The sequence below is a fragment of the Parus major genome, chromosome 1, assembly GCF_001522545.3.
Source record: "Parus major isolate Abel chromosome 1, Parus_major1.1, whole genome shotgun sequence".
NCBI lineage: Eukaryota > Metazoa > Chordata > Aves > Passeriformes > Paridae > Parus > Parus major.
This window is the reverse complement of record NC_031768.1, coordinates 38,782,045-38,795,545: the sequence shown is the minus strand read 5'-3', so window position 1 is coordinate 38,795,545 and position 13,501 is coordinate 38,782,045. Positions and strand designations below refer to the sequence as shown.

At 34.8% G+C, this 13,501-nt stretch overlaps 1 protein-coding gene across 1 annotated transcript in view; it reads left to right on the top strand.

The window, feature by feature from the left end:
- Positions 1 to 13,244, top strand: part of TM9SF2 (transmembrane 9 superfamily member 2) — a 29,896-nt gene extending 16,652 nt beyond the window's left edge. Inside the window, exons 8-17 of the mRNA XM_015638574.2 lie at positions 696 to 775; positions 865 to 973; positions 1,086 to 1,218; positions 1,461 to 1,580; positions 3,738 to 3,795; positions 4,442 to 4,601; positions 6,079 to 6,230; positions 7,257 to 7,368; positions 7,980 to 8,151; positions 12,082 to 13,244. Of these exons, the coding sequence (XP_015494060.1) occupies positions 696 to 775; positions 865 to 973; positions 1,086 to 1,218; positions 1,461 to 1,580; positions 3,738 to 3,795; positions 4,442 to 4,601; positions 6,079 to 6,230; positions 7,257 to 7,368; positions 7,980 to 8,151; positions 12,082 to 12,149 (1,164 nt within the window). The 3' untranslated portion in view covers positions 12,150 to 13,244. The remainder of the gene's footprint in view (positions 1 to 695; positions 776 to 864; positions 974 to 1,085; positions 1,219 to 1,460; positions 1,581 to 3,737; positions 3,796 to 4,441; positions 4,602 to 6,078; positions 6,231 to 7,256; positions 7,369 to 7,979; positions 8,152 to 12,081) is intronic.
- The last annotated feature ends 257 nt before the right edge of the window (positions 13,245 to 13,501 follow it).

Here is a 13,501-nt window from a genome sequence, read left to right as displayed (position 1 = left end):
TTTCCTTTTTTTCCTTTTTTACAGGAAAAAGGAAAATTGCAAAATTTTCATTCATTGCAAAATGAAGCAAAGAAATGGGTTTTTTTTAAGTGTTTCTGATTAATGAATGTTAATTTTTAATAATCTGTTGAAATGCCTGAAGGAATAATTTGCTTCCCTCTATTAACAGTGTAACTTCTGTAGTCTTGTTTCCCCACCTGTCCTGGAGTAAAAGCTCTTTGTCATGGGATTGGTAATTGGCACTGAAATGAGGTTGAATGAAAGCAAAGGATAATTTGGACAGAGCATGATCTAGAGAGTGAAGTGTGATGCTGGAGACTGTATAGCATAGATTAGTTTCTTGATACATGGACTTACATGTGCTAAAAACTGTATGCTCTTTCATTATTCTGCTAGTCCATTCCAGATGAACTAATACAGTTCTTGAAGGGAGTATGCACAATTAAATTAATTTGGTAAGCCTTAATGTCTTAAGAAGACACAGGTGCTCAGATTCAGAAAATATTTTGGTTTAGATTCTATTGTCAAATCTTATGTTTGTTCTAGATAGCTGTTATTAAACTATTCCCTGTAAGGCATGGAACTTGAAATTTCAATTAGTCATGAGATTTAAGATTTATTTGCACGAACATCAACTTTTAAATGTAGGAGTTGCATACTGACTGTATCTGAAGTTCATGTGTTTACTCTTTCAGGAAGAAAAAAATATCAGGTGGGCATCAAGATGGGATTATATTTTGGAATCCATGCCTCACACTCACATCCAGTGGTTTAGGTAAGAAGGAAGTTTATTGCATTGAAGTGTTCACACTGGAGTTTGAATGATGATTTTCATTCATTTTATTTTTATTTTTTTCTTTTCAGTATTATGAATTCCCTGGTGATTGTCCTCTTTCTGTCTGGAATGGTAGCTATGATTATGCTGAGGACACTGCATAAAGATATTGCAAGATACAATCAGATGGATTCCACTGTAAGTCTAAAATGTAGTTCCTAAAATTTATTTGGAATTTAATTTTTTCAGTTAAATATGGGCTGTTTAAGTTGCAATCAATTGTATTAAAATAGATGTATTTCTTTTACAGGAAGATGCTCAAGAAGAATTTGGCTGGAAACTGGTTCATGGTGATATTTTCAGGCCTCCAAGAAAAGGAATGCTGTTGTCAGTTTTTCTAGGCTCTGGCACGCAAATCTTAATAATGACTTTTGTGACTCTGTGTAAGTAAAGTGGGGAGGATTTAGTTGATTGTACATGATTTTTCACTGCTAACTGCATGGTGCTAGTAAAAATAGCAGTATTGTTTTGCCTAGAAATTTCATAAAAATCATTAGAAACAGCTGAGCTGAGCTGTGCATTGGTATGCACAGATTTTAAGCTAACTGATGTAGTGGCTTTAAATCAAACATACAGTCTAAGGTTTCTAACATAATTTCTAAAATTGTGCATCTCTGTTTCACAGTTTTTGCTTGCCTGGGATTTTTGTCACCTGCTAACAGGGGAGCTCTAATGACCTGTGCTGTAGTTTTGTGGGTACTGCTTGGAACTCCAGCCGGTTATGTTGCTGCCAGATTCTACAAATGTGAGTAATAATTACTGAAAATGACAAGGCTTAAGTTCATTAACATAAATTATCATTACAGAACTGATTTTTATTTTGCTGCACTGTTTGTAGCTTCCCTCAGGGCAACTTGGAGAAGTGTACTTAACAGCAGAAAATATATATAGAAGATGTAATATAGTAACACTGGTTTCGATGTAATCAAGCCTAAAGACCCTGAATTGCTCTCGCTGCTGTGTATTTGTATTTTGAAATTAAATAGTATTAGTACTAAGGTCATTACATCTTTACATCAGACTGTTTTCTGCTTCTGTTTCCTATCACTACGGGGATGGTGTAAGCCTGCATTTAAGTTGCAGCCGTGGATGTTGCTTGGTGACACACACCTGCACCCACAAATTGTGAACCTCAGTCCTTGCATGCCTGAGATTTGTGACCCCTTTTTAGCTAGCTCCCAGGTATTTTGGAGAATAATGCATTATTGGACTGTGGCTGGAGCACAGGGAGGATTGTTAGGTGTTCTGTAGTTGTAGAAACCTACCCCATGGTGTTTGGGTCCCTAACAGTTTGGCGTTAGTTGATACTGTTTTCCCTCCCTGATCCCAGCTATTGTTCCAAGACTTGTCTACCAGCTTCAGGTGGTTTACCCCTGTACCCTTTGATTTATTTCAAGGTGAAGCATCTCACTCCACATACAGCTTGTTTTAATTACCTTGCTCAAGGTGAAATGTTTTTTGGCTGAGATGGATCTTTTGGACTGCTTTAGTTGTGAATATACCGGGTTAGAGGAGAAGTTTATTGCAGAACTTCAGCCTGGCAGTAGATATTTGAGTCCTTTCTTCTAACCATTTTGTAATTTTTATGTGGAGAAAACCAGAGAGAAAAGTGAGTTTGTATCTTGTAGGGAGTTTTGGCATGGTGGTGTTGACAATGTGATAGTGAAGTATTCCTAATATCCAAGCCAGTTAGACTTAAAGAGAAGGAAATTTTAGTACTAAGAGCATAATTGAGGAGAGAATTATTCTTTATATTGTTGTATACTGTGTATATTAAAAGATATTTTGAAGTGTATTGATGGTAATTTGAATCCTGTGTCTTTGGTGGAGATGTAGTTAATAATCATAAAATTTCATGTTTTACTTACTGGGAATCACTCAGTTGATACTTAAATGTGGTGTTTAACTACTAAGACAGTGAATGACTGATGCAGAGACACTTGCTCTAACAGGAAGTGGTTGAAACCCTGTATAGAGATACATTAATGAGGTTTTTTTTATAGTATACAAGTAATGTGAGACATAAAACAAAATGCAGCTGAAATGGATATCTAGTTTTAAAAGTTGGGGTTTTTTTTCAAAACTGCATTTAAAAAGGGAAACCTGTGTTGAAATTAAATGGTTAATCTTAATAACTGCTGTCATGTTCTACCAAGTTTTTATGAAGAAATAGAAACTTAATTAAAATTACTCTAACCATAATCACTTCTGACTCTTGAAATAAAAAAGCATGTCATTATGGCAGTGCTCAGATGAAATTATCAGCTTCACTGCACTCCAGCAGGATATTTTCATTTGAAAGTATACTGACTAGAATTTTTATCAGCATAGTGCAAATTCACAAAGATTTTCTTAATAAAGCTATCTTTGGTCTTTTGGTATCACCAGTGCTTAATGCTGTTAAGACTCAAGAAAACATCACTACTTCTGTAAGCGTGTTAGTTCTGACTCTCCTGTAAGATTCATAGGCAAGAATTATTTCAAGAAAACTGTTAAGCTTGGTTTTCACATATTTATGTATCTTTACCTACTGAAACCTGCAGTCAAATGCTAGAAAGCTTAAAGTTCTTAATCACCCCAGGTTTAAAATATTTTTTAAAGACTTAGAAATACTGAAAATCTGTTCCCTCCTTTTAGTAGATAAAGTGGTCAGAGACACAGTTTTAGTTGGATACCTTTCCTAACCTTGGTCTGACACATTTTGCTTTGAAGTTCTGTGGTTAAGCAATAGGATAAGGAAATCTAATGTTATTACTGAATATTTAGTTAAGTGTTTTAAATTCGGGCATGATAACACATTATTTGAGTACTTGCAAGCTAAGTATAACAGGTAAATGGACTGGAAAATTAATAGTTGAGCTTAATGCATGTTTTAATGTCTGTCAAATGTTTTAATATACAGCATTTGGAGGTGAGAAATGGAAAACAAATGTCCTGCTGACATCATTCCTTTGTCCTGGGTAAGTTCTGACTATTGCCATGATTAAGAGAACTAAATTGCTTCTCTGATGGGCATAGTTAATTTTTTAAGTTTCAGCTATCTAAGTAGATCTTACATTATCTCTTTATTCTGGAAGCTACAGGAGTATCAAGTGCTTTTGACAAAGAGGAGTGTGTTAGTGGCATATCATCTTTAGATTTATTTTTTTTTGTAAGCATTAGTTTACTCTCACCACATGAAAAGGTTTATTAGGAAAAAGCATTATGATAGTAACAAGTTTTAGGCCCACTTTTTCATTGTTTTCTTTATTCTCTAGACTGTTTCTCTGACCACAGCTGTAGTCAGTCTTATATAGTGTCATATAATGTATAACCGCTCTGATAATTTCTTCCACTTAATCACAGCAAGCAGTCTTACCCCGAAGTGTAGTTAAGACAAGCATATATTTGAAATAGCTGAGTAGGAATGTCAGCGCCTGCTGGAGTTCAGTCCCAGTAGATTAACAAAGAATTGCTTGTCTGACCTCTTTGTTTCCATATTTTGTGTACATCATTTGGTTTTGGCAGAGATTTGCGCTGAAATCTTAAACCAGTGCCATTGTTTTGTCAATGTTACTAAATGGTAAGAAGTATTTCTGTGCTCTAAGTGTGCTGTGTGTTTTTCAGAATTGTATTTGCGGATTTTTTTATCATGAACCTCATCCTGTGGGGAGAAGGCTCTTCAGCTGCTATTCCGTTTGGTACCTTGGTTGCTATTTTGGCACTCTGGTTTTGCATATCTGTACCGCTGACGTTTATTGGTGCCTATTTTGGGTTTAAGAAAAACGTAAGTGTTTCTGAGAAATTGTTTCAGTGTATACATAAATGAACACACACAAATATTTTTCTCTGTATAGGCTGTGACTGAGGCAGCACCTAAGCTAGTTGCACTCTTGGCTCCAGTTCTGTTCAGTTACTTTAGAACTGCATTAGGTAACTAGTCTTGGTATTCCAAGGTTGTGACACATGGCTGGTGGCAGTGATACTTCTCTGCAGAAATTTGGGTTATCATTGTATTTAATTGAGTGACTGCTACAGATAAATCAGTGATGTAAGCATCATTTTTATTTTAATTAGTGTCTTTTTCATAACCTAAAGCAATTACTTGACCCAGCAAGCATAAGGGAAAGCAAATTATGCATTTCTGCATTTCTTCACATATTTCTTGTTCCTGTCTGCCTTCTACACTGAGGATGTTTCCTGATCTGTGAAATCTGTTTGCATAAGTGTTCTGTAAATGGTTATCTCTGCTTGGCAGACAATAACTGTGATTTACTCCTAAACTAATCAATTTTACATATTTTTATGAGCTCTCCTTGTGACCAAACATTTCATAATTTGGTGACCAAATCATTAAAAAATGAGATTGGTTGGGTTTTTTTAATCTTAAAAAAGTTTACTATCTCCCACAAATAAATTTCTCTAAGTGCAGATACATTTGTGTTTTTTTTCCTGCATAGGAAGCCAGGGTTCCATCTCTCTATAGATCTCCTGTAATACCTTCAGAGGATATTGTTTTAGTAGGCACTTTTTAAGTCAGCTGTGTTGTTATCCTGTTTTTCTTAACCAGAATTCAGTGGGTTTTTTCTGATAACCATGTTGAAATTCCATCAAGTCCCCCTGCATTGTGCAGGTGTTTACATCTTCTTTTAAGGAAGGAATATTTGATAAGCTAATAATGCAATGTGGTAGGTGTCACAAAAACTTGAAAATCAAATCAGAAAGGAAGTATCTATTGATGCTCTTGGTAATCTTTATGAAAGAGGAAAGATGTAAAGTATGCATGTATCTTACAATGCCTTACACTGTTTTCCCCCACCATGCTAATTCATGCATGTGTCTTAAATTAGGATTAAATTGCCAGTTTGAGTCCTTTCAGTAAGTTTATCCTAGTGAGATTCTTGAAGTAAATCCTGAAAAACACCGTGCAGGAATTTTTAGAAGGTGAAAGCAGGAGTCTGCACCACCACTCCCCCAGCTGAAATGTGGTAAATCAGCTCAGGCTCTGTAACAGATGATAGATAGGCAAACGTTAAAAGGGAAGTCCAAAATATCTGTCAATATGTTTTCAGTAAGAGCTGTCTTTTTAGCAAGTTTGCCAAGCAAGTGTTGGTAACTGAGCTGGGAGCAAAAGCAAATGTAGTGTAGCTGGGCATGCACATGCTCAAAACAAAAAATAGACTTTTTGTCACCACTCATTGCAAAAATAAAGTTAAAAGGTTTGATATTTTATTTATTTAACTGTTTGTTATTTTCATTTAAAGGCTATTGAACACCCTGTTCGCACAAACCAAATTCCACGTCAGATTCCTGAGCAATCGTTCTATACAAAGCCATTACCTGGCATTATCATGGGAGGCATTCTTCCTTTTGGATGTATCTTTATACAGTTATTCTTTATTCTCAATAGTATTTGGTAAGTTCACCATAAATTGAATTTTAAAATTCTGTCATAAAAAGTGGTAATTCCTTTGTGAAAGTTTTTCAAGATGCTTTGCCTGATTTTTAGAGGATGCAGGGTTACCATAATACTGGTTCAATAAAATTTAAATGTTAACATATTTTTAATGTTTTGTTTTAAAGGTACTCAGTGCCTGTTGTGCTTGTTGGGGTATACAGAGAGGTGGCTGTGATATGCTTAGAAATTTACAGCTGACCTACCTTCAGATAGTTTGTTGTTTCCTCATGTAACTCTTCTGACTTCATGTGGAAATGGCTCTGAAGCTGATATATGGCATATAACTTGACAGTAGTAAAATTTATTAAAAAAAACTGGAGATTTTTTGGTAGTTGTTATTGGGCTAGAAAAGCATTAGTATTCTTGGGAGGAAAACAAAGAGCCAAGAAAAAAATTATTGTGAAATCTTTATAAAAAAAAATAGTAATTATTTTAAAAAATAAAGCACCATAGACTAGTCCAATATAAGTGAATTTTGATGTGAGCTCACTGACAGACTAATCTACTGTGAGGAATTTGTATTCCTTCTGGCACAATTTAGTTATTGGATCTTGTTAAACTGTTTCTGAACCTTGAATAGGTGCCTCTACCCAACACAGACAGCTACAGCATTTGACATTTCTTGTTATTTTGGAGCTCTGCGCCTTTGATTGAAATGTGAGGTGAAATCCAGGTTCTGCTGAAGTCAGTGGAAGAGGTCATGCTGACTTCACTGGAACTATGATTTCACCATTATGTTTAGTCATTTCTTTCTCTAAAATCCCAACCAGGGGCATGCTTTGGCCTTCCTTTCTCAGTGTTCTCAGACTGAGCTGCCAAGGTTCCTATTCTTTAGTTAGAAAATAAATTAGTCAATTGTATGGCTGCACAATTGACAGTATTTCAATAGGAAATACTTAAGTTGAAGGTGATGTTACTACATATGAAGAAATAATAATAGCACAATGGCCATTTTAATTTTTTTTTTAAAACTCCCTTTTATAGGTCCCACCAGATGTATTACATGTTTGGCTTCCTGTTTCTGGTATTCATTATTTTGGTTATTACATGCTCTGAGGCTACAATATTGCTCTGCTACTTCCATCTATGTGCAGAGGTAGGAAATATTTCCTCTATTTTCAAACCTGATAATGTTCCAATAATGCTTAAAAAAAATTTAATGCTTTTGTAGCTGAAAATAGGTATTCCAGAAATCAACATGAGTACTAGCGCTAGATGAGATATACATAAACCATGCCTTTAAAAAGTAAAGCAGGCTTACTTTTGGCAAGAAATATTAAAACCCTGCACTGGGTATTGCTGAGTCAGATATCACATCTTTAGATTCACTCCCTCTTTTCTGAAGGTACTAAGTTAATCCATTAATTTTGTTCAATCAGAGTGCATTTTGGACTTCCCATGCCCAACCTTGGGAAAAAAAAAATCTCTATGGCTGGAAATAAGTACATCTGGCTTATTTGGGGTTTTAGTATTTTGTGTATTTACTACTGATCTTTAGGTTATTTATCTCTAATTTTGAATGGTATAATTAAAACAATATTGATTATATAGAGTTCTTCTCCCTCTAGACAAAAAACCTTACAAAAACTTACTTTTGGATAAAGTAATAATAGAGAAAACTAGCTCTGCATTCACTAGTAGGGTCAATGGGCTAGAGGTGTATGCAATATTGCTCACACATTTGTATTTTTTCCTCACTCCTTCTAGGACTACCACTGGCAGTGGCGTTCATTTCTCACTAGTGGCTTCACTGCAGTTTATTTCCTAATATATGCAATACATTATTTCTTTTCTAAACTGCAAATCACAGGAACAGCTAGCACCATTTTATATTTTGGTTATACCATGATTATGGTTTTGATCTTCTTCCTTTTCACAGGTAAGTGTATTGAACCTGAATTTTAAATTTTGAATCTGCCTTTAGTTTCGCACAGTTAGAATCCTTGGCAAAACTGATCTTGATACAGAATTATACATTTACATATGCCTTTGATTTTCTTCCAGGTGTATGTTATTTCAAAGTTTAATAAAAGAGATAAGTGAGGATGAGGCAAAACTACTGCTAATTTAAGGCGTGGCCTACAATTAAGTCTACAAATATGTTATAAGTACTTTTCCAGATTTCATTCTTATGATAGTCGTATGGCAAACTCAGTTTTTTAAATTAGTTTTTTTGGAGAAGCACACTTCACACACAGTCAAGTATAAAGTTACAGTCTCAAGATAAAAACTGCAGATTTTATGGAATAGCTGAAAGGAAGAGAGAGGAGTTAAAGTTGACAAAAAATGCCTTTTTAAAAAAAATTTGCTCTCTTCCAGAATGTATTTACCTTTATCCCAATTGCATTGAAGTGGCATGGGAAGCAGAATTTCTCTATCATTTTTTGTATCAATCTTGTCAGAACCTTATAATCTTCCTTGTGAGAGTTTGGAAAAAACATCTGTCTCAGGTGCTGCATTTCAGTTTCCTCTTCAGTAATTGAGATGAGGTCACAAAATCTTCCATTGTAGTTTTCAGTCAGACAGAAATAGCCCTTGTTTATGAAAAGTGGAGAAATGCCAGTGAAAATGCATGAAGTCTCCTTTCAAACTGATGCAAGAGGACAGCAACCACCAACTCCGCAAAAACATCTTAAAAATTCTATATTCTGCTCCAACAGAATGCAGTCTGTCCTTGTATACTCTACCCTACAGAGCAGCACTTCTGAAACTCTTTTGAACTAATCAATGGTTTAAATTATTTCAGGCTTCATGTTGATGATGACTTTTAATGATTCCAAAGATTTGGATACGTATTTATCTATAGACACTATCTTTTGAGGCCTCCTAGACTACAAATGGCTTGACATCAGAGCTTTTAATACAAATCTCACTATGACTATTAAGTAAAATTTTCATTTCCACTTAACATACGAGAACAAAAATAGTGAAAAAGAGAAAAGAACTAAGAATGGTGTTCATTTTAAATGTAACTGAATATTTCAAAAACATTTCCACTTCAGCTAAGGAAATATTGAAGCTGTTTGCACACTGACTGAATGCAGATGATGATGAACAGGAGCAATGGCCTGCAAGGATTTTCTTGGGTCATTGCCTGTTAAAAGGAAGAAATGGGACTTGAGTGCATTATATAATCTCATTGAGAAGTGATCAAGCTGTGTCCCAAAAGTGGTCAGTTTTATCCTCTGTCCTTCTTTTTAAGTCAGTCTAATGTATCCTGGCATTGCTTGCAGATAGTTTGTAATTTATACATCTCTACTTTTTTTCACATTTCTGTACCAATTTACAAGTCATTCTGAATGCATAGGTCAGGGATTCTGCCTCCCTTGCTCACTTCTTCTTCTTTCTCACCCTGCTTTTCTCTTAACCTTTACTTTTGGTCTGGGTGTACTGATTGTTTCATCAAATTAAAAAAATCCTAGGATGTGTGGTTGTTCAACTAGAAGTGAATGTGTTCTGCTGTATGCAGATTGATTTTTCAATGCAGTGTAAACTTACAAAGTAGTGAGAAAAATAATAAGGCCTTACATAAGTGTAAGGTCAATTAAATTAGCTTCACCAGCTTTCCCAGCAGATGTTCAGCAAGTCTGCCTGTAACAGTGAACAGTTTTGCCCAAAACCAGAATTGTGTTTACCCTGTCTCATTTGTTCATTCTGTTTACTTTGGATGCATGCAGTAATTCTGGAGCATATTCATTCAATATAAAGGGGATTTACAATAATTTTCTATGCTGAGACTTGGTTTAGCTTCCTTTTTGCATCTCAGATACCCATATAATTTCCATCTTTTGCCCTTATTCTTTCAAGTCAGTTATGTCACATGACATTGTCTAGAGGCCTTAAGATGCATCTACTGCATCCCCTTTTTCCTTTGCTCTCATGTTCACTTTCAGTAGACCAAGTGGCTGTGCAGCACCTGCCAGCAAATTTTTAAGGTAGGTTCACAAACATGCAAAGAAGAGGAGGTTTATTCTCATCTCCTTTCAGTTGCTTTTTGTGGCAGTCGTTTGTAATTGGGACAGTGAAATACAAGTCATCCTGTGCAACTAGAACTAAGTTTTCAGAGTCTGTATGCTCTTGTTTTTTTTTTAAATTTTCAATTTCTGTGTTGAAGACAGGGGAGAAAATATGTGAAGTTAATCACACAAAATTGTAAAACACTGTATGCTTAATGATTTTTTTTATCTACTTCCCTTATGATTAAGTGCAAATTACCTTTTAATTTGTGGAAATAATCCTGCTTCTTAAGGTTTAAGAAGAATTTTGTCCATTTAGGTTGATATGAATGTAAAAGCAGATTATGTTCAGTTCTCTGAGATTTACTGAAGAAATCAGAGGTAGGGTAAAAGGACAGGCAGTTCTCCATTTTTGTAAACAAAAGAACATATTAGCAATTTAGTAAAAACTGCTCCCAAAGGTAACTGACTTCCCATATCAGGATGATAAAAAAGCTAAAACAAAAGAGTCATAATTGTTGTATGAAAACTATTCTGCTGCTGCTTACTCGTCTGTGAAAAATTGTCAGGATCAGGAGGAAGGGTTTTGGCGGTGCCCTGCTGCTATGTCGGTGTAACACATGCTTCAGGCACTTGCATCCATACTGCATTCCAGGTCATTGATCAGACTCAGCAGGCAGAATACCGGGAGCTACATGACAAATCTTTGATTCACAGCTGGGATCACAACTACGTATCATAGTAAATGAGTCACTTAAACATCAGTAGTTTAGCAAGCGTAAAGTGAAAAAAAATGACCATGATATCATTCATGGTTCCTTTCAAGCTTTTATAGTGAACAAATTACCACACAACTTTTGTTATTCCACTTACCTGATGTAAAACAGGGAGTTTTTTCCTCTAAAGAACTTTATTGATGTTTGTGTAAGTTAAGGATATGATTTTAGAAGAGGTATTTAGGCAAAAATCAGATGATCTTCAGGGCTTTTTTCATGTCCTAGTTTTTGTGGGAAATTAAGGTTCCTGTAACAGGTGTTCTGAGCTGATGTTTCATCCAATATCATTCTGAGACTGAATTTTGATGTAATCCAGTTACATTAACAAAGCCCAACTATATTAACTATTTCATATTCAAAATAATACTTTTGTTAAAAGTTTCTTTTGGAGTTACACAAAGAAAAGGGATGAAGCTGTTTTTATTCTGCTAGAAGGATGATAAGTTGTCAGGAAAATGGCCGTCATCTCTCAATTTTAGTTCAAATCTGTGTGTACCTTTTGACTGTTGTGTTTATTTTTAAGGTATGTAATACATGTTTTCAGTAGAACTACAGTTTGTGTAATAACTACACTATGGTTTGAAATTTGTATTAACTCAGTCTCTGGAGAAATAAAGGTAGTGCTGTAGTTTTTCAAGACCTTAAAGTATTGCTAAGTAATGGGAACTATGATGCTGTTACGTTTACTAAACGTAATATTCTGACAGCTGAGCAGATCAGGTAGTGTGAGTAGTCACTGAGAAAGGGTAAAATGGAGCAGTGTGAAGGAGTGGGACTGCAGCATGCTGGAACAACAAGAACAAATATGTAGGACAAGTGACAGAAACATCTTACAACTAGAGTCTTCCACATGATCTGTTCTATGTTCTTGAAAATAATTAGATAGGTTATAGAGTAGTTGATGCCTGTAAGGAAGAGGTACTCTCTGTAACTTTCCATTATCTGATGTGATTGATGTGCTGAAGTCTAAGGACAGCAGATCACATATACATACAAACTGACTTAGAAACTACAGACAGAAATTAATGTCTCCTGTGTCAGTGTTCTAGTATGTAATTTTTTTTTTTTCTCTTTTAGGGACAATTGGATTCTTTGCATGCTTTTGGTTTGTAACCAAAATATACAGCGTAGTGAAAGTCGACTGAAGAAACCAATGTAAAGAGTTAACACAAAAGAGGTTTAATCTTCATTAACGTAACTTAAAAACCTGGTCTCATTGATGAACTTGAGCTTTATCAGAAGTATTGGCTTCCTGTTCTTTGAGAATGATACTGAAATACACCTACTTTTCCACTAACACGTTTGTATTGTGACTTAACAACCTGTTTTCATTCAAACCTTAATGAAGATCAGAGTTATGATATTTATGCATTTGTATATACAACTATACTTTAAAAGAAATGTTAAATTCTAATGGCAGAATAGAAGTGGCTGTATTACACAACTTAATGATACTTCTGATCAAAGTACAATTGTAAATAGGTTTTTCTAGCTTGGTAGGTGGGATGAATTATTTTTCTTTGAGGGAAATGAGAACTTTTTATTATGCTAACTTTGAAGGATGACTCTTAAGAAGTGTTGCTTTTAGTCTGGATGTGATTTTTATTTTTTACTGGTGTTACGTCCATAAATATTCTGATTTCTGTGACTTAATTAGTTTTGGTGTTCTTGGCCTTTTAAACTATGTGCCTCTGAGTCTTTGAATTTATAAATTCATAATCTAATAAACGTTGTAAAAATGTCTTCATTGACTTATTACATATTATCAGTTCATAAAAATATGTAAATACAATTCTATTGAAGACAGATGCTTAAAGATTGCATAGAGTATTTTATGGCATTTTCTATGGTTTAATGTATATTGACACACATTTAGACCTGCAGGAATTTTTCCTTGTGCTAAATGGCTATAACATGGACATGTGATTGTGGCGCATGAGAACTAAATTATACACACATTTAATGAAATCACTCTGCTGCATTTATCCAGTCCTTAAGCCAGAAATGTTGCCAGGGACTGCTATGGAGTTGTCACTATGTTGAGAAGATCTTACAATGCGTGAGTCAGCATTCTCTGCTGATCTTGCCTTTAGATCTCAATGATGCATATTTTATAGAGCAACTATTGCTGACTGTACTTAATGTAGGTTAAAAAATAAAAGAAGATTACTATTTTTGCCTTATAATAAGAGTCTAATGTCAATTTTGGATGACTGGCATTAAACCTATATTTGACTTTTTTTGGAAATGGAGTATTTTTTTCAAACCTTGTTCGGTAGTTTTAGACTCATAGCACAATTTGGCTGGTAAAATTTTATTTAAAATTAAACTTAATGTAGCAATTGCCATTCATAAGGTTGCAGAATTTTATTCTTACCAGTTTACTTTTCCAAAGGACCTTAACCTGATGATGCTTGAATATTGGACCAAATAAAAATGTCCTTGGTTAAGGTAACTTGTCATTATTAACCTCCCAAGAGTTGCCACATCAAGGCTT